At 35.3% G+C, this 26753-nt stretch overlaps 1 protein-coding gene across 2 annotated transcripts in view; it reads right to left on the bottom strand.

Moving 5' to 3' along the window:
• Positions 1–26753, bottom strand: part of MTREX (Mtr4 exosome RNA helicase) — a 42133-nt gene that overhangs the window by 14205 nt on the left and 1175 nt on the right. For both annotated transcript variants that reach the window (XM_063181000.1, XM_063181001.1), the window contains exons 3-17: positions 25624–25690; positions 23844–23906; positions 23237–23349; positions 22280–22454; positions 21251–21341; positions 20772–20896; positions 19490–19588; positions 18623–18725; positions 18352–18483; positions 17084–17163; positions 16323–16433; positions 15573–15674; positions 14090–14215; positions 2161–2311; positions 244–416 (exon numbers count right to left, since the gene is read on the bottom strand). In XM_063181000.1, coding sequence (XP_063037070.1) covers positions 244–416; positions 2161–2311; positions 14090–14215; positions 15573–15674; positions 16323–16433; positions 17084–17163; positions 18352–18483; positions 18623–18725; positions 19490–19588; positions 20772–20896; positions 21251–21341; positions 22280–22454; positions 23237–23349; positions 23844–23906; positions 25624–25690 — 1711 coding nt within the window. The remainder of the gene's footprint in view (positions 1–243; positions 417–2160; positions 2312–14089; positions 14216–15572; positions 15675–16322; positions 16434–17083; positions 17164–18351; positions 18484–18622; positions 18726–19489; positions 19589–20771; positions 20897–21250; positions 21342–22279; positions 22455–23236; positions 23350–23843; positions 23907–25623; positions 25691–26753) is intronic.

The raw sequence follows: 26753 nt of genomic DNA, 5'->3' as shown, positions 1-26753 counted from the left end.
ATAACAACATCCTGGCAAGCACAACATTTTATATTTTTGGTATTTACAATAGCAGTCGTGGACTACTAATAATCATGAAAACAGTATTTATTTTAATGCATTATTGAATGCTTAGCAAAGAAACTCAAGTCAAAATTGGTGCTTAGTGTGACATATGTAGGTAAACTAGCGGACATAAATGAACCTTGCAGATTTCACAAATAGGTAGAAATGAAAAACAAAACAAAAGAAAAATCAAATTACCTTTACTAGTCTTCCTGGCTGTAGAAAGGGCAAGCAGTACTTTGGTTTGTGAATATACTCTTCAATATCTTTACCCAGTTTTGCAAGCTGCTGGCGGATTCTGTAGTATATCACCACATTTTCTTCATTGGGAATTACAATTTTGTTGTACTGTGCTTCCAAATTATTGACTCCTATAATGAAAAGGAAAATGTCATGAAAATTAATAGCTGCACACAGATTAAGGAATCAGTGTTTCACTTTCAGATCTCCATGATTAATATTTTGTGACCACTTCCAGTACTAATTTTTTACTTACGGTAATCCATTCTCTGGAAAGCTAGAAATCTGTAAATTTGTCCACTGAATTAAATACCAGTGTTATTTTCTTAAAATAAACAAGCTTGAGAAACTGGAATAGGCTGGCACCCCATTATCCAGGAATAACTGATCTAGGTTTGCACAGAAGCCCCATCAAAACTTGAAATGATTTTGTAGAAAGATCTACCACTGCTTTTTATCTCCTCCTACAAAAATAAGATTGCTCAAAGATATCTTCTAAAAAGATATGTTTCAACAAGAGGAAAGTTGTTAGAAGAAGATGGTCCTCCTCCTAACTTGTTTTTGGCTCTGATTTATCAGTTGAAAATCAGTATTTTCTTCCTCCAACATTTTTATGCCTTATTTAAGCAAATCAGTTTTTATTCTAAACATTATGATTCATTCTCTCATTCTGGTATTATCACCAGCACACAAAAACTAAGAACAGACTATAAAAAAAATCTTTTTTTCCTCTCTACCAACTCATCCTCCTACATGCTGTTTTTGAAGGCTCGTAAGTGGCCTGAAGTCCCACTTCACTGGGACTTGAGAGACAACTCGGGGAAGCGCTCCTTATTTTCACCTACCAATTTTTAAAAGAAATAAGCCATCCATTCATACTCATGGCATATTTTCTTCCTTAGCCTAAGTAGCCAATTCTCTCCTTTGTGTTTTTAATTGCAGCTGAAGGGATTACAAAATTCTAATGCCCAGTACGGTGTCTAAACTGAAACTGTCCAAGAGCTATGAAAAATGTTCTTCAGCTCCATTCTTCTATTTAAACATCAATGCTGGAATGACCCAATAAAGATCCAGACATGCCAACTGGAAGAGGGAAATAAATACTATATTTAACTACTACTACACCTGCAAACTAACAGAAAGATAACTGAAACCCTCCCTCTGCATGGCTATCAAAGCTACATGCACACTTTGTCTCTTAGCATTCAATTAAGAAATGAACAGATAAACTGCTCAATAATCATAATTACCTCTCATGTTCTTAAGATTCTCCTGGACTAAGTTTTGAAAGACTCATTCTCAAACACTGGTTGAAATTTCCAGACATTGACTTTGGCTCATGAAAACTCACTATTCAAGGATTATAGGTCAAAATGTACTTACTCAGTGGAGTGCAATTAAAAGTCCCAGATCTCTCGGAATTTTTCTCTGTATTATAATTAAGTATTTCTCACCTATACTACTCTTGAATGCAGTGCACTTAAGTTCTTTTTACAGCTTGTACTGAGATACGAAAAGGTGAAAGATTTTCTCCCATAAGATTTTTCTTCCCTGCATCTCGAATGAGCCATGGGACGTTTTAAATTGATCTTCCTTCATCCCACCCTATAATTTAGTGATGTGACAACCATTCTTGTCTGACTCACAGAGGAAAGCTCTCTTCATAAACTGATGGAACATATCAGTATAGGTCCTAAGAACAAGAGGAAATTACTGAAACTATAACATGGCAACAAATGGTGCACTGGCAACTGTTGGCAGGGAAGACAAAACTGCACAGGTAAAAACTCTTAAGAGCATAACAAAGCATAATAAATATACCCAACTTTACTGTGTATTACGCCTACTCACATTAGAATATGCAGCAATACTTACTTTCCACTATTTCTGGAATAGTTCTGTAATGCTGGAACTGATAAAATGATTTTTCTAACATGTATTCAGGGTTAATTTCCTCCACTCGAAGTAAGTTTAATACCATGTTGTATGTCAGGTGGAAAGCACTGTTTAAGGGATCAGCTGAACCCTGAAAAAGATACAAGAACATTTTTAATTTGAAAAAAATATTAATTGTGGCATATAAGAACACATTGGATAAATCACAATGCAGTATTTCATATGAGGAGCTGCTTTGATTAATTGCACAATTAGTCTTAAATTTAGATTACATATTGCATTAAATCCTAAACAATTTTATTATGCTGAACATGTAAAAGTATTTGTGCTGTATAGGTACATATCACAGCTAGGATATAATAAATTATATTTGAATGAAAAGGACAGGTAAGGTAAAAAATTTAGATATTTCCAGTAGTTTACACTTTGGATGCCATCATATTAACTTGAAAGTAATAGTTACTTAGCTATTTAAAGGAATCTATTATTTTAACACTAAAAAATCACTTATTTGTAAGTCCTAAGATATACTGATTACATTGGTATCTAGGGAATTTTGTACAAAAATAGACAATCTGTTAGTTCTTTAACTTGAATTCTGTCTCATTATAAAATTAATGTAACTTGCAGGTAGCTTGAGAGAAGTTGTGAACTCTCCTCTGGACATGGTCCTGGGCACCCTGCTCTAGATGACAGAGCCATGGCTTTGGAAAAGATGACCACCACAGGTCATCTTACAACCCCCACCATTCTGGGATTCTGGGAAGTTAATTTTTTTTTTTTTTTTTTTGGACAATGCAGTATGTACAGGTATTTTGATCAACCTAAGAATAAAAGATGGTGAGAAAGTATTACAGGGAACCATTATCTTCTTGATCCATTCTTATTTTTTAAGAATGTCTACTATTGTCCTCTGTCAAAAAAGACTACTGTACTAAGTAAATGCATCTTTGGTTCTGATTCATCATTGGCTGTTATTATGTTCTATCCAAGAGGACAACCTTATTATTACGAAAGAGTAAACATTTAATTGATATGGGCTAAAACAACCAGTTATTCAAAGAACAAACAAACCACTTGAACAGTGTCCAAAGAAGATCTAGAAGAGCTGAACACACAGCCTCTCCAAGAAAGAGCAAGCCTGAGAAACTGTCTCTCACTTAAATGTCAGCACAGAAGGCCACCTTGATACACCACATTGCTGAAATCAGATGAGAGAGATCCAACATTTCTGAAATACAGAACTGCCCAACCACAGTCATATAACCTTTCATCCAAGCTAGTTCCAAAGGAATGGGTATCAGACAGTCCTTCAGAAAGGATAAAAGGGAAATTCAGGAATTATGAAATAGAAAATTAAAGCTTGTGTGCAACTAAAGCAGAGGAAAACAGAAGCAACAGACAGCTGGACAGAATATAGCAGAACAGCAACATAAACAGGCTTTTTATAAAACCAAGATAGATCTCACAAACATTTCAGAGCTCTTTGAAGGTGTTAACAAGTACGCGCATTACCATACCTCCCTGATTCCTGAAACACTTATGACAATACACTCATCTCCAACAGTGTAACATAATGAAGTTTTTAAGTGTTTACATGATTTTTAAAAACTAAACTCTTGTGAATTCCTAAACAGAAAACAAGTGCAATCTCATTGTTCTGCAAAACAAAATTTCCCAGAGACTTAGAGAAGGGCTGGACTTACAAGAAATGTAAAAAAAGCAAAGACAGAAAAACAGCAAGGTCTGATAAAAATTGTACTAGATGTCTGAAGCTATCCACAAACAACAAATGACAAAGAATAAAATGGCAAGTGAAATCTAATCTGAAAGTATAATAAAAGACAATGGGCAACAGTTTGCAATGGTCTTGTACCTCTTATTCTCTTAAAATAATGTATATATGAAATATAGGAGATTTACTAAACAAGAATTGTCATTTCAACAAGGCCTATGAGTAAATTTAGTTATGATTAAACATTTTAAATAACAACTAAAATTTAACAAGAAAATAAGGATGTTTCAAGATATATTTTTCATGCAACTACAGGATTCTTAAAGTTGCACATATTCTATCAGACATTTTGGAAGCTAAGAAAGGCTGACACTAGAAAACATGCAACTCTGTGCCTTTAGTAAGCTCAAAAATTGCTTTACCTAAACCTTTTATCTTCTTGCAACCAATTTATTTGCTTTTCTTTATGAACAGATATTTCCTTGTCATACCGAATTTAAAAAATCACTGGGTATTAAAAAAATTAACTGATGATTTGTTTATATATGCAAAGGCTGAAATTCAAATCCAGTGGTCTTCCAGATCAAAGTGTACTAGACTTTAAATGACAATAATACAATGCACACATTTTTCTTTCAATTTTAAAGGTAATGGCAGGAATTCAGATCCCACATCCATTTATGCACTGATATCAGAGTAAGAGACAGTTTGAATCCAAAACACCTTCACATGTAAAAGATTTAGGAATACTGAAACCCCATTTGCTTTAAGTGAGACAGAGCTCTACGAGATTACCTTAAAAATGCTAGAATCCTACTCACGGCCTCATTATTTTGCCTCAGAAAAGAACACAATTGTTACAGAAAAGCTTTCAGCATATGTTTATACTGCAAAAGTACAGCATGAATACATGTAAAACAAGTTTTGGATAAATCATGTTCTAATGTTTTGCTTCCCATGACCACTTATTTAATCATTCTAGATTACATCTCTGAGTGGATCATAAATTCACATCTACATTTTTACCTCAAGTGTTCTGCATCTCAGAGCAGAAGTACCTTCTTAACTAGACCATGAAATGTGTATTTAAAATAATACTGTCAGTTCTGAAACCACAACAGATGGGTTTTTACTAACTGAAATGTCTCACTAATTACAACATCAACAGTGGAGCTGAGGTGCTCAAGTTTCTACAGATGCCTCTGGTTTGATATATCAAATAAAGATGACAGAACTTCTGTTGCTGATGCTAACCAATACATAGCATAGCTTTGTTTTTAAGACCTGATGAAAGGATTATGTATATACCAACCTCCTGTCCATTTTTCTAAATATATTACTTATTCTGGGAAAGAGAAATTATCACTCCATAAAAAGCTTGCCTCTCTATAACAAAAAATGCCATTTAAAGAATGGCATTTACTGAAGAAGGCACAGCAATTATGCCAGTGTCAGCTAACAGTGGTCAGATTCTTTCCTACTGCAATGTCCACTGCCATATTCAGGCATCAGCTAAAAAAGTTGGAATACACTCACCAGCGTGCTATAGACACTAGAGATCTGGCAAAATGCTCCTGTGTGACTGCTCTGATCACACAATGAAACAAATCCCCTTTTCATTCCTGACATCTTGGAGGGAAAACCTTCACCCTGTGCTTGCAAGACTCACAAACTATTTCAAAGACTAGAACTGTGTGACGCTCCCACCTAAATGTGATCATTACGTGAGAAAACAAGGAATATATTGCAATTTACACAATTACAATATATACACAGAACACACCAAGACCAAACAATTTCTGCAGATGCACTTTAAACATTTTTTCTTAAAATCAGCAGAGTTCAAATATGAAGGAGTGATTTAAAAACAAAAAAAAGCCAGCTATTTCAGAGATTACATAAGCCTTACTTGAAAGGTGATGTTTGAGCCAGCTGCTGATGTGGCAATTTTAAACACATGATCAGCATTTTACCATTTGAAAATATGATCATTCATTCTATTAACACACAGCAGTTAAAACACAAATCCTGTTTTGGCAAAAATGGTGAATTTTCCCTGTTCCATCATCTCATAAACACATCTTTCTCCAAGTTTCAGAAACTCCTGTGTTCTCAGTTTCTCTAAGTAATATATTTGAAATCAAGAGTTCTGAGAAGCTTATTTTATCTGAAAACTGAAACTGCTACTTCTTCAAATGAAATATGTTCTACTGTAGCTCTACTGTATTACACCTTCAGCACAGCCAGCAAGTTCTGCCTCATGCATTAGTCTTTACCTACTACCCCAGGCTACCAGTGACAGGAGCAATCAAATGAAGCCCTTCCTTCATTTACTCAGCAGCCACATCCAAATTCTGCAGCTGTGTTAGAAAACCTACCAAAATACAGCTGTTCTTCTATACTAAGTACACTCAAGGCATGAGTAGCCCATCAGCCTTTTATGGCAAATACTAAAGACAGCAATGATTATTGAAGAGACAGTGCTTACCTAAAGTCACCTGTCAGATACATAAGGTGCAGAGAAGCAAGTAACAGGAGGGGAGAGAAGATGAAATTTATTACTGACAGGAAAATGGAAAAGGTAGGCTTTTCCTTCCTAACTTACTTTCAACAAGTCTTCACAGTATAAAGTGTTCAACTATGCTGTATTTTGCCTATTGCCAAGATACAATCAGACATGAATGAATTTTAACTTACATTTTCTCCATGATTTATCTCCTCCTGAAACCCCTTTTTCTGCTCAACACTTTTGCCACTGGCTCCCAGACTGATTACTTTATTTACTTAAAAATATTGTGAAGCATTTAGTTCATCCTCTACCAAAGGGCCTCCTGTCAAAATACATCAACCTTCTCTTCACCATCATCTGCCTCAACATCTCTCTGTCTCTGAGGAAGCTTCACCCTTGTCTCCATAGACAAAGCTCCACATTAGAGAAAGGAAGAACCATCAACCACTCAATGCAGAAGATCAAGTAAAAGCCTGACTTGATGAGAGCTGCAAAAAGAGTTGAAGAGAAAGACTACCTTGAACAGGCATCACTTTCAAATATACACTGCCTCCATGACTTACTGCTGTTGAAGAATTACCATTCCAGTTCTCCAGGCTCCTTTTCTGCAAGTAATTCTGCCTCTCATTCCTTCATAGAGGACAGTCCCCCTCACCTCAAAAATTTAACAAGACTGCAGCATGAGATTATTTTTCTGAACAGTTTTTAGAAAGCAGATTAACTTTGCAAGCTTTTTCCATCCCTCTGAACGACAATTGCCTGGATACATGAGAACAGTCTGCCATATATCAACTAAAGTTCTCAGAAATCAATGATCCCCTTTGCACATGCAACTGCTTCTCATAAAATTTTAAGCTAACTTAACAGAAGCACCCTTTCAAGTTTTCTGAGATTTTGGCTATTAGATGTATGCAAAAGAATGACAGGGTTAAGTTGATAATGTTAAAAATCAGGAACATAATAATAAACAATTCACTACAAAAAATAATTTAGCCAAAAGCTAAAAAAAGGATGAGAATGTGAAAACTATAGCTTCCATACAGCGTTCACTGTTTAGCCATCAATAATTTCAGAGTGAATCCTCTTCTTAACACAACCAAACAATCCAACAGGGGATTCCATACTGGTATAATAATTTCTTGCCCACATAAAGAAGGATATAAGGATTGGGATGATGAAGAAGAAGATCAGTGTATGGAATTGATACAAACAGTATTTTTTCCTTTTTTACTGTTAAGACTCGGAAGCTCTGTCTAACTAGTGATGTGAGAGCTGTCATTGCTGCAATGGCATGTAGTGTTGAGCAAGACATACATTTGGTAAGAGTTACTCCTTCTGTTATCACTTACAGAAGGAGAAAAATATTTACATTTTTAAATTTGTTCCCATGAAGACCGAGGAACAAATTCTCCACATAACATTCTTGTTCTCCAGCCTGTCATGGGAACATCAAATGGCAAATACTGTCTGAAATGAAATAATTTGCAAAGCAAAATAAAGTATCTTTTACAATGATGAAATAAGATACAATATAGGACATAACTGACACCATTTTGGTCCAGTGACAGTTTCATTTGCTTATCAATATTTCCAGAAATAAATGGAATCAATGAGTTTCCAGAAAGAAAATAACAAAAACACTTCACAGAAAAAGCAAAAAACAGAACAAACTGGTAATAACTAAAAGATCTTTCCCTTTTTTTGTCATAAGGGGAAAATAGGTAGACTTAAGGTGTCTGTAATAGCCACCATCACAAATTTCTATTAAAACACTTATTAAATAGAAAGTGACTGCTTGACATGCCTGTAAGACACAGAAACACCTCTTGTGAAACAGCAACATGTTTTTTTCCATATATCAGTAATAAAATAATCACACAAGTCTTCAGTCTTTCTCAGAAGTACAAAAAACCCCTATGCAGTTACACTGATGCAGATTTACCTTGAGGTACATTAGCACAACAGTAAAATCAATAAAAAACTACTGTGAGTTTGTTTTTAACAGACAATGGTACATGGTTATTTCAAGCACAAATTTATTACCAATCTGGCTCACTGCTTTGCCCCAAAAGCAGTAACACCAGGACAAACAGAAGCCACTGTGGGTGGCAAAATACTGTTCCTGCAGGCTTTGCTGGCAAAAATACCTCAGGCTGGCATTCAACAAATGCTCCAGCTGTAACAAGAGACTTAAATGGAAAACAGTATAACTCTGTTTCTCCCACCTCCAAATACTACCTTCTCAAGTTAGTTTTGAATGATGGAAATTTTTAGTCATTTACCCTCTCTCAAACAGTAGGCTACTGTTGTAGCCATCATTAGTTTTACTTCAGGATGGTAACTCCAAGTTCTGGTCATCTCCTTGTTTTTGGATAAAGCAAATAGTATCTCAATCTTCAAGAACAAACTAGCTGACATCCTCAACATATTTGCCACTATAGCTATCAGGACAGTGACATATTTATTTTATGACACTTTACAACTTCAGTAAATATGCAGCATGTTTTAACTTAAAGGAAAAGTGTACCCTAGCAAAGACTACCAACTTCTATAAAATCTAATATCAAATTAAATTTTAAAAAGTACCTTCTCATCTGTTCATCTCAAACCTATCCTTTTTGTTTTAAGAATATGAGGGCAAAGAAAACAATCTAGTTTAGCCAAAATGCATTCACATTCGCAGTGATGAGTTTACCAAAGTAAATTTTCCAAAAATCTGGAGGAAAACTGCTTTCCACAGACTGAACTAATAAAACTTGAAGTATTTTGTGGTATTAAAGCAGCAACCACAATTAATAAATATAACCTATTAGCTTAGTCCTACAGGCTCTTGAAAATCCTGAGGTGAAGTTCAAGAATGACAAACCACTTTACACACCATTTGATGCTCCTCATTTTCCTACATTTTTATTGCAAACATCAGCAAGAACAGCTATTTGCTGTTCTCTTCCATCTGCCGGCTTGCATAATTATATACAAAACTGTGACTCTGTTCACAAAGGTGTTGGATTATCCATCACCCTGATCTCTGTGATTTCATGCTAGCATCTTGTTGACTTTAGGGCAATTCAAAATTAAGGTTAGACTTAAATACCTTCCTGAATCAAAGCCTGGAAAATTCCTGCAATGCATGCTTCATAAGGATAAGAAAAGGTTGGCAGTTTACAGTAAAAACAATTACTTCGCATTAAAATTATTTTTATCTAAATTCATTTTATAAAGTATCCTAAATACGTGTTTCATTGTGATTCTCATGCATGTCACAACTTTAGAAGAATATTTTACTGTCCTCAAGCCACTAATAACAATCTATTCCTTTAGATTTTGCAATGTCTTTTTCAACCAGTATTAGTGCCTACTTCCAGGTGAAGTATTTCTCTCCTGATGTACGATTTGGTAAATTTCTCAACTCCTGAGGTATTTTTTCCCCCCTAGAAGTAACTTCTGAGTCAAACCAAAGTACCATAGCACAATCAAATAGCATGCTAAGCTGATGTTTGCAGAGAAAACTTTTGAACTGTCTGAACTGCTGTCGAGCTCATTTGTCTGGTACAATAAAACTATTTAAGAATTAAAATAAAATGCAATGAGACTTCTAATACAGCAGCATAGAGGCCAAATAAGGACAGTACAGCCAGCTCTATAAAATGAAGGTCCTGCCAAGGAACTAGATGTAGCTAGTGGAGTGTCTTCTACAGCTTGGCATTGGGGCACTTAATGTTCCATACACAAAAGACAAGAAAGCATATTAAAGTATTTTTTACCTTGGCAGACAAATGCATTCCTGTATTACAAATAGTGTAGCCAGCAGGGCTGGGGAAAGGACTGGCACTGATGAGGTGACACCTCAGGGTCTTGGGCTCAGTTCTGAGCCCCTCACATCAAAAAGGATTTAGAAGTGCTTCACCATGTCCAGAGAAGGACAGCAAGGCTCATGCAGCATCTAGAGGTCATGTCTTATGGGAAACACCTGAGGGAGTTTAGGGTGTTTATCTTCAAGAAGTGGAGGCTCAGGGGAATCCTCACTGCCCTCTACAACTGCCTGAAAGGAGGCTGTTACTGAGGTGAGGTCCAGTACCTTCTACTGTGCCTACAGGGAGGAGACCCAAGGAAATGGTCTTAAACTGAGACAGGGGACATTCAGATTAGATATTAGAAACAATTTTTTTCACTGTTAAGGTGGTCAGGCACTGGAACAGGTTGTCCAGGGAGGTGGTGGAATCACCATCCCTGGAGGTGTTCTAGAGGTATATGGATTTGGCACTGGGTGATATGGTTTGGGGCTTGCACTGGCAAATGCTGGGCAGACAGTTGGACGTGGTGATCTAAAAGGCCTCTTGCAACCTTGATGATTCTATGTTTTCTTTGAATTTTTCAGTCCATCTTTCTCTTCCTGTGATAAGGTAAGTGGATGCAATGCACTGATAGCTCAGATTCAAAGTTCAAAACCCTACTTACGTACAACATTTTCAGAGTACAATCACCCATTCTGATAACATGATTAGAGATTATGTTAAAATCTTATGATCAAGATTTTTGTCTTTTAGAGATATAACAAATTACCAATGTTGAGTAACTCAACTCTGTTTGTAGGAATGCATCCTTGTAGCATGGCCAAGTTCCAATGGGAGAGATGCTGCACTGGTTACAAAGGCTATCTAGCATCAAAACTTCTTGCCTAAGCTAACACAATAACCTCCTATCTAAGCAGCTTTTAAGTAAGGAAAAGAAGATTTTAAGAAAGGAAACAAAAAAAAAAATTCCAACTGAATACTTCTTAGTATCATGCAAATGTACAATTACAATTTACCATCTTCAGAAAGCTGCCCCAATAGTCTCTAAGCATTTGAGTTTACAGATTCATGCAAGCCACCAGTTTACTAACTACTCAGTGGTCAATTACATGCTAAGGATAAACAAAGAAAGCTACTTACACTGCAGAAGAGAAATGTACATTACTGAGTTTAAGAAATATTTACAGAACTCCCTTGGTAAGGACTCCATCTAAGAATGGAATGCTGAATCTAAGTCTGGAGTACTGTACACAATGTCGCAAGAACAGTGCCACAGCCAAGGAGCACAGCTGCAGCAATGCTGCTGGTACCGAGCCGCTCAAAGCTCTCACTTCACCCACCACAGCAGGAGGCAGCTGACTACACGATTCCTAGATGTTTTGCTCTAGTGTTCAGGAAATGGTTTGGATCAGACACCCCCACATTAGGGTTGAAGAGATATGACAAAAATGTTCTATCTAAATGTTCTGTCACACTCAAGAAGGCTAATTTATTTCTTCTGGAGTTTTTCCTATAAATCTTTAGCTTATCCTGAAAGCAGAATACTACCACTAGCCATAACCATGATCTTACTACCAACAAATACCATCAGTAAGGAAAATCTGAGACATACTTAATGATGACTATGAATTGTACATATTATGTAAATATAATGTATAATATGTAACTTTAGCCTGTACTGATTTTCTTGGCCTGTTTGACAGGGAATTTCCTCTAGATGCTTTGTATTTAAGAACAAAAATAAGAGGGGGGTTTTTTGTGCGATACTGCTCATTTCACATAAGCTTACTTTTACTGCCTATATAGCAATTGGCTAAATAGTTACAGAAGCTACAGAAACATCAATATCTTCATTGTAGCCACTTCTGACCTTTTTCAGAAAATTCTAAAAGTCAATCTTTCTTACAAGTGAAGTAGTGTCAAAAATTAATGAAATACATTAGTTTATTTAGATCAGTGGGGAAGAAGCAAAATTTAACATAGCAAAAGTGATTATTTTTCCATTTATTTCCTTATAATGCAAAAAGAGGAAAAATCAAAGGTCTTGTAGTTTCAATGAAGGAAATACTGTTTGCTGTTTCCTTAAAATCTAGACAAAAACTGCAAAAATAGTACAAAAATAAAATAAGCTATCTACTCCTTCTTCCTCTATCTTAACTCACTCAAATCAAGTTCTATAGTTCTCAGACTAATGAATTTTCAAACTTTAAAAAAACCCCACTTTCTGAATGGGTGATCTTATAATCTCTTAAAGTATGAAGATAAATACTTGAAATACCATTTTTTTCTTAAACCATTATCAATTATTTAATATAAATTAACCTTTTTTGGGGACTTTTTATAAATATTATTTATAAAGATTCTCTTTTGCTTCTCTCATTTTGTATATTCTTTCTTTTCCAGCTAAAAGTAAGTATGACACAAAATTACGTCTGTTTTCTTCAACAGCCTTAAAAACTGACAAAAACACAGTTAAAAAACTTAGTCTTCATACATCTCAGAGATGTGCACATGCATTAAGAGTGCACATGAAGAAATAAGTGTAGGTACAGTCCACTGACAAAACACAAATTAAATCACGACAAGAAATTAACACAAAAATTTAAGCCTACCATACTATGAATATTTCTAAAATTTATTTTATGATTTCTGAGTAGTTAGCTATAATGCAGCATTCATGAAAATTCAGACTTTAAGGAGGTAAATACCACCTTCTTGATGTACAGAAGGTACATGTAATGTACGTATTTTCAGATATACTATAATATGGATTAACAGGTAGCACTGACAGAACAAAGAATCCACATTGGCATAATTAACAGCAGCCACGTAGGTACTTTTCCCCTTGTTCTTAATTTGCCTGAAAAAAAGCATTTGCATCTCCTTTCTTTTTGGCAACAACTCCATGCCTTTTGTTAACATAACTTGACGATGATTTGAGATGATTCCCACAATTTATACTAAGTCTAGTAATACTCCAAATGCTGTTTTAACACAAATGACCTGCTACTTGCACCAAGGCTACAAACTCCTAAATAGAGTGCAGTGTAACTCCCCAAGTTTTTTAATTTTAGCATGTCTGCACAATTAATGTAAGCAGCCTAAGACAGGCAACTCACACAACAGATATTTCTTTGTGGTTATTTTTGCCATGGAATTTAAACAGAAGCGTAACGAGTACCATGTTTCATATTCAAATTATAAAGCAAGAGGGTATTATTGTGGTAATCTGTAACAACTCCCATGAGAGTTTGGGGAAGTCCTGTAATTTAATGCCCATCTCAACCATAAGTGATTTTTTCAACCTCTTAATTTCCAAACTTCAATATTTCCTGCAAGAACTGTCAACTTCTCCAAAGCTGATTTTTGCACACTGACAGCTACTTCACTCTTCTTTATTCTATGTACCTCATTTTTGCGTGACCTGGTCCATTTCATCTATCACAATGACAGTCCATTAACAAAGTTTTATTTCATCACAGAACCAAATAATTTAGTAACTCCCATGAAAGCTAAAAACTTTTCTTAGTTCATCATAACCCTTAAACTGATGGCAGTCAGCAAGAAACAGACTACTTCAGTAGTAGTCCTATCACCAGGAAAACAGCACAGAGTTCTACTTGTCCTGCCTGATAGCCCTTTTATACAAAGGAGGATGATACTACCTTCATAGAAATAAGGATAATATTAGTCTTCTGACTTTGTTTCACAATACTAACTCCTATGAGAATTCACTAAAAGCTACTTTTAGGAGTTGTCATCTTCTACCTGCATGATCTTCTTGTCTCAGGTAAATAATTTTTCCACATATCATTACTCAAGTGAGCATCATCTTCTGGGAGAACAGAAACAAAACAATGTCTCTCCTACCTTCAAAAGCTGCTTGCCAATGGTTGGACTCATTTTTTCATCCACCATAAGAATTACTATTCCTCTGTCATCCATACCTCGGCGTCCTGCGCGACCTGACATTTGAATGTATTCACCTGAGGATATCTACAATAAAATGAGAAAAAGAAATTAACAAACATCAAAAAAATAGCAGGAACTCATACTGTGCTAATTACCATTGCACAGTAAGTGACATGATGTACAAAAAGAAGAGTTATCTCAGTTCTCAAACAGTTATCACAGATAGACTTCATTAGTCATACTTACCATGAAACAACAATATGAATCCATGACTATGAACAATGTAAGTCAGCAGTAAAAGCTAACTAATACTCTTATAACTCTGTATCCTGGGGCACCATTTTTAGTAAGCACAAAAACCATTTTACTAATGTCTTTTATAATGAAAGGTTGCTGAGCATGGTGGAGATACAACAGATCTTCAACATACTGATAATGCATCTCAGTCATCTTCAAATAATGCATAATTTCATTCAGGTTATTCAAGAGTAACATTAATACATGATACTTGCTAAAGGAGTATTTTTATGCCTTCTAACTGTGAAATTGAAGAGTTAAAAACAATTGGGACATGGACAAGAGGCAGCTACAACTGTTTACCTGTGTCTCAGCAAGTTATAAAACAAGGGTTTTGTCATCTGTGGAACTGCATTATCAACAACTCCTCAAGTTTCACCTTAGGTCAGATTTTAAAAACTACTTAAGCAAACTGTGCTAAATAATTTCAGAAGTTCCACATTTCTTCTTTCTCAAAGCAAACTCATTCTTATACAGATCTTACAGACACACAGTCAAAATGAATAGTGAAACTGAACAGCCTAAAATAAGGTTGAAGAAATGTTTATTTCATAACTTGCACAGGTCAATTGTCTGTTCAAAACAATTTTCCCACCTTCGAAGGATGAGCCTTAAAAAGGTTCTTATAAAGCTTCGCTGTGATGACTTGTAAGGCCTCATTTTTATTTTAAGTAAACCACATACCAAGTTTTAATGTCTAAAATTTTGTAATTATGCAAAAAAATCCTGCTGTAAAAAAACAATATTCTTGCAAAGTCAATGACCTCTTTTCTTGAGTCTGTCAATATTAGTGATCATTATGATAGGACATGAAGCCCATTTATTCTTCAGAGTTCTCTGATACAGAATAAAATATCTGGATATTACAGTTTTGGAAAAGGTGTGCAGAAGTCCTAGAATAATCCAGTGACTGCTGCTAAACTGTATTTAATTCTCTTTTGATGTATCTAATAAACAACCTCATGGATAATCTGAGGAACCTTATTTTCCTAAATCTGTGTATTAACTATGAACGGATGAGACACAAAGATTTTTGAAAGAAAAAGTATTTTCTACTACATTGAGGTGAACACATTAAGAGTAAATTCAATCCTAATAAGGTTTAAATAATTCAATTATTCTACAGAATATCTCTATCACTTACCCATCGGAAATCTTTTCCATCAAATTTACTGGCACTTGTAAACAGCACAGTTCTGGCTGGCATATTAATTCCCATAGCAAAAGTCTCTGTTGCAAATAAGGCCTAAATAAACAGACTGAAGTTAAGCAAGCAAAAAAGAGGATCTCAAGCAAACATGAAAATAGTCAGAGATTGCTACACAAAACCTCTCTGGATTTTAATATATCTGTGCAGTCAATACAGGGAACACAGTCATATTCAATACTTAAAAACTGGACACAAACCATCTTTCTGCTTTTCCTTATTTCTCCTGGGAAAGTAAAAAAACTAAATAGATGGGTCCATGTGAAAAACTCAGAAAGAAAACATAATGGAGTGCAAATTATATTAATCAATAATAGTAATTAATTTCAACATTCAAGTTTGCAAGAAGAAAACAGGAGTTAGCTATCCAAAAAAAAACACCCCAACTTTCACCTAAGGTTACATTTTTTGAGTATTTGTCCTTAGTACAACCAACAATCAGCTTGGTAAATGTCCGCAGTCATTTACAGGAGAAAGATGTAACATAAAATAGTTGAAGAAAGTATTTAAGTTAGACAATGAAAGTTCAAATACTTGTAAATAAAAGCAGGAACACTTAAAACTACAGCTGCAATTGTGTAGATCTCTACTGTAATACTAGGATATACCCTGAGCTAAGGCATGCTTGGATTTTCAGGATTATCAGCCTCATATTCACAACAAACTACAGATGGACTTGAAAAATACCTTTATTAGGCCCTCTGAGAAAAGGATTTCTATGGTTTCTTTTAATATAGGAAGCAAACCACCATGATGAATACCAATTCCTCGCTTCAGAAGGGGAAGCACATGTTCAACCTGGGAAGAAAGATACAAAAGACCAGCAAAGAAATTTTAGCATTTGTTACTAAAAGTTGTATGGAAAGCCTCAACACTGCCCTTAGCATTCATGTAATTCACTATTCCCCAGTTTAGAATAAAATAACTACCTCTTCAATCTTGTAGTATTTTGCTTAGAAGCTTGTATTTTTCCACTGCAGAGATGGGAAAACATCACTATGCATAGGCATGATACAATAAATTAGATTGGAGATGCATCAATGCAATGCAGCTTTTTGAAAGCCTCAACAATCAGTAACAGGTAAGGGCATACAGCACTTCCACTTGAACTATTTCCAAACTTTTTAAACCCAGGTCTACCTCTTTACAAACTCTCATGTTTATTTCAACATAATTGGAAAAAATGAAACAAGGGGTAGGAACTCCACTGTTAATTCTGACATACATCATCTGCTGGAATTGCAAGTGGAAGGAATCCTTATCACCTCTTTCATAATGACAAAAAGCAATGCAGGAGATACTAAAACCTGGGAAGACGAATTAGATTATCCAGTTTTATAATTTCTGTACCCACCCCCTACACAACACCCACAACTTTACAAGTTGCAGAAAACAGGACAGCAGCAGTTCAACTCTATTCAAAAGAATTTTTTTCAAACTCCACTCACCTGAGGAAGCTTTTTGTCTTCATCTGAGAGACAATCAATTGCATTATTGAAGACTTCTTCAACCATTTTTTTTTCTTCATCTAAGAAGGCAATTTGTAAGTTGTTACGAAATGAAGAAGGCTAATACCAGATGTAAATAAAGTGGTATCACATTCTAATATCTACGTAAGTGTACAATAAAAATTGAATGGAATACTGCAAAGTCTACACCAAACCACCCACACTTGGTTAGGCAACCAAGACTTCAATAAGACTAGAGGAGTCAGATGGTAACCAGAAGCAGAAGATCAGGAAAAAGAAAACTACAACAAACCTTTCATAACAGTTCAAACATCAGCCACTTCCAAGCCCGGGATTTATCAGTCTTATGTGCTCCCTATTTCTTAAATCTATCCTGTTCCTCTACTACCTACTAATCCCTGTCTGCATGGATATAGAAGCTCTTTCCTGTTAACTCTTAAAAGTTTACACCCTTACCACTAAGTAGTATGAATATCAAGAATATACACTCAAAGGTGTGCTTCTGAAGAAAACATGAAAACACACCTCTGCATTTACACATATCTTTAAATTTTCTGACAGAAACACCTGCATTATTCTGCCACACCAAACCAAAACGTGCAAAGACTGGAGCAAATAAGCAGGCAAGAACCTTGAACAGCTCACAAACATGAAACAGTACAACAAATTTACAAAAAAATTCCTTATGTTTGTTAAAACTCTAGATTTCCAAGAAGCACTGAGCTGAAACTTACTTGCAAAGCTTGGTCTTAGCCAAAATTTTAAAAATCATCTTTGTTTATATTCTGGTTTTTACTTTGAGAAGCAAGGGGAAGAAGGAAATAAAGAAAACTGGATTGCATTGTTGAGAAAGAACAGACTAGTGGTTTGTTATACAGTTGTCTGGACTTTGCGAGGATAATTTCTAATTAATGTAACATGAAAATTTTGGGAAATATTTTTTTATGATCAGTCTTCTCCCACTACAGAGAGAATCTTCTAGGAATTCTGGTGTTATTATTACAATAAATGGCATACTGGAGCAAGAAACAGAGTTTAAAATCAAAGAACAGTTTGACACTGTGATGATGACCAATTACTCTGTGCACCAATACCTTCCTATAGAATGCAGCTCAAGGCACCAGCATAATAAATGAAAAAAGTGGTATGTATTTTCCTCTTGGTTCTACACAAAATGTTCAACAGGAAAAGTAGCATTTCACATCAAACTGAATCTGTGAAGAGAATGCAAATGGATTTATCTGTACCTGTATTGAAATCTAACTTTGTCATCTGAAGTGCATAGGCTTCACAGTCTTTCTTACTGAAGCTGAAAATAATCACAGGTTGGAAATTCCTTTCCATGATCATCTTCACAATCTTAAAAACATTTGAAGGACCTGCAGAAAGATTTCATTAATTTAAATTAAATTTTACAACAAAAAGTATCTTATGGAGTAACTGAGACACAAGCACAATTTGCGTAGAATTTTGAAAAAATTCATACCAAAAATTACCTCAGAATGGGTTCAAACTCACCTTTTGTTCCTCCTTTCCTTCCTTTCTGATCCCCTTTTGCTAAGTCTCCTGCATCTCTAAGCACTTGCATTGCTGTATTAAAATTATCTTCTCTGAAATCTCCCTAGACATAAAGCACAAACTTTGTAAATAGTTACTTACACAGCCCACTTAAACATACTTAGTGCTTTGCACAGTCAGTACCAATACCCCACATATACACAGGTAAGAGGACAAAAACAATGCATAAGGTATCAAGAGAGTTTACTAGGCCAGTGTCACAGCTCAGAATTGCACTGGTGTGCCTCTGAAGTTAATGCTCATTGTTCTATCCACCACTCTACCCGCCGTGCCAGACCTGCTGAATGGCACAGTACTAAAACTGACTTTTAGGAATGTCCACACAAAACTACACTGCCCAATGAAGGAGTATTTTCAAATGCTGCACTACTGTTTGCAGCATTAGTAACTGCTGAGTGAGCTAATGATAAATCTTAAGCAAGTTTTTAGCTCAAAAACAGCTAAAGAAACGAAAATATTTTGTCCCTCAACTAAAGTCAAATTTACATGCCACTATGTTTTCTTTTGAGTGAGAAACAGTACAAGGAACTTCAACCACTTTGCAAATTTACAGAAAGCAGTATGAATTATAGAAAACAAACAAGGATGTGGGCACTTAAGACATATCAGGAAAGTATTACTCAGCTGATTGCATGACATTAGATACAAAACCAATTTCTTGTGTAAGACTCCAAAAATCTAAAAGCAATTCAGAGATATACTTAACAAAAACATCCTTTATACTGCCTATCCAAATTTTGCAAGAGCTCAAGCTTTTCACTGTTAAGTGAAGAAAACAATCTTTCAGACAAACTGAGCATTCCTTACATTTTCATCAACAACCAGATGGAGTCCATCTCCTCCTGCTGGAAATATATAATGCTGCAGTGGAGTAGGTCGATAGTCAGTGTAAATCACATGGCAAGGCTATAAAGAAAAAATTCACATAAATATTTCATAATTGCACTGCAATATCACTTGCATGATGAAAAATGCAATACATTACTATTAAAATACAATCTCCTAAAATCAGAAAGTAAGGCTTTCAGAAACTAAGATAACAAATTTTCTTTCTTGACTATGCATTTTGTACTAATGACATAGCTTAAGAAAATGAAAGTTCACAAATGTTTTAGAATACAAGTTGGCAACAAAAATTTTTCATTAATAAAAGTAAAGACAGACAGTATTTCTTTCAGCATTACTAAGCAGGCTTGAAATATTAACATCTTCTAAAACCAAAGGAAAACCTGTTAATGTGTATTTTGTAGAAAAAGCCTGAAGCATCATTGAAACACCTAAGAAAGGTTCACAGTAGACCTTTGTGAGCATTTAAGGTTTTGATGCATTAAGAAAGCTTGTTTAGGCAAAAAAACCCCACTTCCTTTAAAATATTAAATATTACACAAATCTGCATTTAAAAACCCCACAATCTAATGGTCTGCAAAACAAAGCCAAGGCTTTGAGCCAAACTTAAAAAGACATTTTTTATACTATACTCCCTTCATTACAAACAACATAAGCATCAATTGCCAGAATATTTTTAAAATTAGACCAACTTCCTGTTGGTAAGAAATTCCCCAGTTCCAATTCACAAAGTCTTTGCTATAAATGCATATCTTATAAAAAAAAAAAAAAAAAGGAATAGAATTTCAAACGTAAAGGTCACAGGGCAGGATAGATTTCTTAAATAACACTTCTCTCACTTGCTTGCAACCATATATAGTATTTCCCATGAATTTAAGATTTGCTTTTGATTTCTACATGGCCTTTTACAGAGCTCCTCAGCCAAATTCACCTAATAACCTCTTGTCTATCAGCCCTCAGAAAATCACTGCATGTTCACCACGTTTCATAATTCAGAATGTTTGCTTAAAACAGGCAGGTATATTATATCAATAATTGTGGAAAATAAACATTAAGAAACAGTTCTAATGCTGCCATTCAGAAGAACCAGCCAGTACACCTGCAAAAGTAGGAATACAGCTAGAGAAGCCAGGAAAGCAAGAAAATTACTAAAAAGATACTCAGAGGCCCAGTTATCAACCAAACACACAGTATTAAGCCACAAGACAAAAAGCACAGAGGCACAGCATATTGGAAATATTACCTGTTTGTGAAGATGGCAGATCCATTCAGCAAACTGACGGGCATTTGGAATAGTTGCAGAAAGGAACACATAATGTACATTATCAGGAAGCAAAATAATAGTCTCTTCCCAAACCACACCACGTTCTGAAAATGGAAAAGCATATGGGAAATGTATGTGATCAGAGCAATTTCTCATTCCTGAAGCCAAAGAACAGCAAGCATGCTTAAAAACAAGTTAAGACAAAAATATAAAACAAATCTTCTTTACACAAGTGGGATATATCAAATGCATCAAAGTAATTTCTGCTTTGGTGAAGAAAATATAAACTACAACAAATAATTATGTCAATTCAGCCAGAAATAAATTATGAATTATTTATACAAAAAGATGACAGATTTTACAAGGGAAAATTAGACTTAACTCTTCAAAAGAAAAAGAAATTGTTCTTGGGAAAAAATTACCAAGATTTGAAAAGAAAAATAGTATATACAGGATACCTGTATCTCTCATGTAGTGAATTTCATCAAAAATAACCCATGCGACTTCACGCATAACCTCAGAACCTCTGTAAAGCATACTTCTCAAGATCTAGAAAAGGAAGTAAAAGTTGAGTCCCTCCATGTGAAATAACAACAGTCATGTTACATGGACATCAGTAAGAAACTGCCAGTATTTCTGGTTCACTTTTACATGGATGTATGAAATCATATCTTGCAAAAAACATAGAAGCATTTAAAGATAGGTTTTGAGATTGCTTTCCAAGTTCATTCCAATCTAACAATCTCACTACTTGACAAAAACTGGTTTCTCTGAAAGGAGAAATGTGAAAGAATGAGACAACATATTTCTCCAAGCTTCCACTGTCAGGTAATTGCTACAGCTCTACAGATCTACTTCTGCCAAGACGTCTTTTTAATTCATCCTAACAGATAACCTCCCTGTGATTAAGGGGACATTTTTTGTCAGAAATCAAATCATTCAATCCTTTTAATATTTCCCTACCAAAGTCATGCCTGTTCCTTTGAGGTAAAGAGGAAAATTTCAACTCATGGCTGCATTTCTACAACAGAAATACAACAAAGCTCTGTAAACAATACTTTGTTAACAAAGGTGAAAAGCTACCTATTCCCAGAGTTCTAGCACCTACCAGGAACAACTCAGCAATCCTTCAATGATTTTGCCCTCCTTATTTTGCCTTTCTAGAACAAAATACTGACCACAGGATTTAGGAATTCAGACTTTCAGCATTTTACATCGACAGAAGACTCAGTGTCTTGAGCACTCAGGAGATTAAATTCTGACTTTCTCCACATTAGAATCAGAAGTTCCCAACTTACAGTTCAAAACCACAAATTCACAGAGATTTACCTAACTTTTTAAATAATCAAAAGTTAAAACATTCAAATGAGTCATAATGAACTTTTGAACATTTTCAACCGTAATTAGGCCATTTTAGTCTTTTAAAAGTAAACATCCCCAATCAAAAAGAGAAGAAAACATCAATCAAGAATTACTGCCTGTCTTACCTCAGTTGTCATTACCAAACAAGAAGCTGTAGGATTAATGGTGACATCCCCAGTCATCAAACCAACATCCTGAAATTCTTCATACATCTCACGGTACTTCTGGTTACTCAAAGCTTTAATTGGACTTGTAAATATCACACGCTGCTTTTCCCTCAAAGCCAGGGCAATTGCATACCTGTATTCAAACAATATCCATATTAACTGCTGCAATATCCATACTAACAGCTGTCAGGAAGACAGAGCGTATTACTTTGCCTTAGAACAAAATAAATTGTGCAATTCAGAACACCAGGAGAATGATACACAGCATTTGAATCCATGCTCTAATACATCTAGCACTTCCTATCCAGATTATTAAATTCAGTGCAACTACACATGCACCACTGCAGAGTGAAAGCTCTTTAAAGACCAAGTCACCTTATTTTTATGGAAACAAGAGTACATGTAGTTGTAACTGTGTCACAACAAAACTATTATTATTTGAACCCATGCTCTAATATATCTCCATGTACATTTCACTTCTTATTTCAGGTCTGAATCAAATCCTGACAGAGAAGTGGCTGTCTAAACCAAACCTTTTGCTTTGCTTCTAACAAAGCAAAAAAAAAAACCACAGAAGAAAGTCCTGACTTCTTCTAACCATGAGCTAGAAAACAAAGGTATTTTTTCAAGATTTACAGAAATCTGTATTGAAGAAACTCCCATTTCAATCTATACAGTTACAGCTTGACAGTTTAAAAATAAAAGCTAAGCTTAATCACAAATTAAGCCTTCCACTACTCACTAAATGATGGAAGATGTAATTTTGATAATCAAGAATAGACAACTCAATTCTAACACTGGTGGACTAAATATTGTATCAAGAAATTGCAACACAACAGCTACTGAAGGTTCAAGAAAGTGACAGAAGGGACATCACACTGTTCTTTCATTAGAGCTTGTTAGAAAAGTACTTACTCAGCACAAACAGTTTTACCAGCTGATGTGTGAGCTGACACCAACACAGACTGGTTATTATCTACACAAAGAATAGCTTCTCTCTGGAAGGCATCAAGAATAAATGGATACTCCTAGAAGAAAAAAGCAAAAACATTACAGAAATTTAAGACAGACCTACATCTAACTACTCTTCTGACTGTCCTAGTGTGCAAATTAGAGTCAAATTAAATCCTGGAGACACTTGTAATTTCTGCTGATCTTAACCCACTATTATGCAATGACTTTGTACTTAAGTATTTTTATATCATACCTAAGATCTTTGCTTATGTCTTGTTGTCATAGCAAATAAAAATCTTGCCCTGATGACTGAATTTTCACTTATTTATCAGCTTAGGAAGAGAACTAGAATGCTGCCCCTGCCTGATGTTACAGAAAGAATATTATAACAGCCTATCCACCTCATTCAAACACATAATTTTTTCTGCCAAATTTTAAATAGAGAATTTTGCTTCTCACAGACCATCTTTTACAAATCTTACTGACAAAGTACATAATTTTTCCCTCTACTCTCACTTACTATGTAAAGCACGTACAAAAAGAAAAATAAATGGAATCTGCCACATACTTTTGCAGCTTTTCCAGTTCTTGGCTTCAGACCTGTGAATTCTTCATTTGCTGGAAGCGCAACCTATTAAAGATATTTAAAATAAAAACCGTTGCAGATTTCTGTGTCCACAGCAGTGACACTTCTGGCAATGTGAAGTGTATGAAAATCAATTTGAATTTCTGTTATCCTGTTTCTACAAGCTCATGTGTCAAGGGATTATTCCTTCCTCTCAAGAGCTTTTCAATTAATCTTTATATTCTCCTACCTAAGCAGAACTGCTTCTCTCTCTCCTCTGATAGCCCTACTGTCTTGTCAGAGACATTGTTTCTTCACCTGCCTTGTAACAGTAGCTTTTCAGCCAAAACACCATCAAGTGCCCTGGCCAGTGGATATTCGAAGCAATTACTGAGCTCACATTGATAATCCCTTTCCAAATACACTGTATTTATGCTGGTAACATTCCCATTCCAAGCCAATATCTATTATTTATTCACTTTAAATACGTAAGCTCTCTTCAGTCACTAAGTATGGCAAATCTTTAACAGACATCTCAAAATAACAAAAAATTTACACACACAAGCTTTAGAACCCTGATCAGCAAGTGTATATACAGTTCCTTCACTATGTAAGTCTGATGATACAGAGCCCTTGAATGTGACCCTAACTAGCTTGAGCTACATCAAGAAAATAGCACAGAATATAAAAAGACATAACAGTACAAGGAAGTTAAAATTCACACATTTGATTTTCACACAAATTCTTTCTGATAGTCATATATGGATGCAGGATGCTTCAAGAAAACATTAATTTAAGAAAGCATTAATAGTTAGCATTTTTTCATATTTGAATTTGTATTTATGTCCATCAACACAATTTGAAAATGGACAGCTTTTATTACTTTGCACATGAAAAAATGTAATTTTCCATTTTTACCAAAACATATTTTTCAATAGTAATCAGCTTTAGAAGAAAGTCTTTCATACTTGAACCAGAATAGAAGAATACTTCAATGCACTGATCACACTACAAAGAGAAAAACACGTTGTACCAACCAGTAGGTTTTTCTTCTCAAATGCTCTTGGTACCTTACAAATACAGAAACCTATCAATATTACCATCAATTCTTTCACGATCACTCATTATATTGTAAGTATGATTGAAACTCCTTCCGGTAAGATACCCTACTAATTTTCCAAGTGCATTTTGTGCATGCTCAGTCAGATACAGACTTCAAACTCCTCGCAGTCTTAAATACTGTATGAAATACTGTATCTATCTATTGGAGTGCAGGAAAGCTCTGCAGAGGGATCAGGACAGACTGATCAATGAGCAAAGACCAATGGTGTGAAATTCAGCAAGGCCAAGTCCCAGGTCCTGCCCTTGGGCCACAACAACTCTGTAGCACTGAGGCATCCCCAGGTGGGGGGCAGTTTTTCTTCCGAGGTAACAAGCAGAAGGAGAATATGAAATGACCTTAAACTGTGAACAGGGAGACTGGACATTAGAAAAGAGTTGTCAAGCATTGGATTAGGCTGTCCAGGAAAGTGGTTATAATCACTAAAGCCACTTAAGAGATGTGTAAATGTGGCACTTGGGGACAAGGTTTAGGGGAGGACCTGGCAGTGCTAGGTTAATGGTTGGACTCAATGACCTCAAAGGCCTTTTCCAACCTAAAAAATTCTGTGATTCTGTGACATAATAACTGCAAGAAGAATAAATAATACTATTATAGTGGCAATGATAGAGACTTGTTATAACTTATTGTGTGTATTTTTCATGTACTTTTCACTGCACTCACCTCATGCGTACAACCTTCAACAGTTTCCACAGACTGCACCTTTACCTGAGGCATCAGATCTGTCAGACTAAAAAGATATGAATTAGGATTACCAAAGAGTACTAAAAAATACTGTTTTATATAAAAGTGAACATGTTGAATTTCACGTCTGCTTTAACTGCAACATAAAAAAACGGATATGCAGTCTTGGCATAGACAGGCTGCAGAGGTTACTACCAGGACTATTACCTCAAAGTTAAAATTTTGCAACCATATAAGTCTACTGTAGCTATTGATTCAAAAATTGCACCACAAAACAGTGCCTGAGTCACATCTACTTACATAAAATTTTATTATTAAATGAGGAGTTTTTTCAAGATATAATGAAACAAAATTCAAGACCTGTACTCATGCTACTAGTCAACACAGAGTAAGGGCAGCTTAAAGCATCCCGAGCACCTGCCTGAGGACAAGGCCCCTCTTTCATTTACCAGTTCCTTCTCTTGTGGCCATGAGAAGGGATTGGAGTCCCTTTCCATGAAACTGTTTATTTCTGATGTACACATTATACTGATACCACTAACACAGAAAATTATGTAAAATATTGGCTCTGGTTCTGTTTTGCTTCTATTCACTTATTCTCTACAGTGTTTTGAGAAGTCTTCTCATAAACTTCTCACAGAAATCTGACACTGAACTTTACAAAAGTTATATGAAAGACCAAATGATAATGCAGTTATCACCTTACATGCCTCAAAAGCCTTGTCAAATTGCCAATTTTTTTTCCTGTATTGCAAGCCAACTATGTCTTTCAAGCTCATGGTACACAGCAAACCTGCCTCTTACCATGTGCTTCCAGCTCGTCTCCTGCTCTGTGTGAAATCAACACAATGCCTTTGACTATGAACCACTGACTCAAATGAGTAATTACAAAGTCATGAACATTTTCTACTGCAAAGGCCTACAGGTGTGCAGTGTAATTTTACATATACCTAGATTTCATCATTGCTGAGGCTGCACTAGCAGCATTTTCTCACTTAAACAGATAATGGAAAACCAAACTTGCACAAATTCATCTTTTTTACAGGAAAACACTGCAAAAACACTCCTTCATATCAGCTGTTCCCAACTGGCACATGGCTAGTCAAGGC

Source organism: Melospiza melodia, chromosome Z, assembly GCF_035770615.1.
Source record: "Melospiza melodia melodia isolate bMelMel2 chromosome Z, bMelMel2.pri, whole genome shotgun sequence".
NCBI classification, from domain to species: domain Eukaryota; kingdom Metazoa; phylum Chordata; class Aves; order Passeriformes; family Passerellidae; genus Melospiza; species Melospiza melodia.
This window is presented reverse-complemented; position numbering and strand designations above follow the sequence as displayed.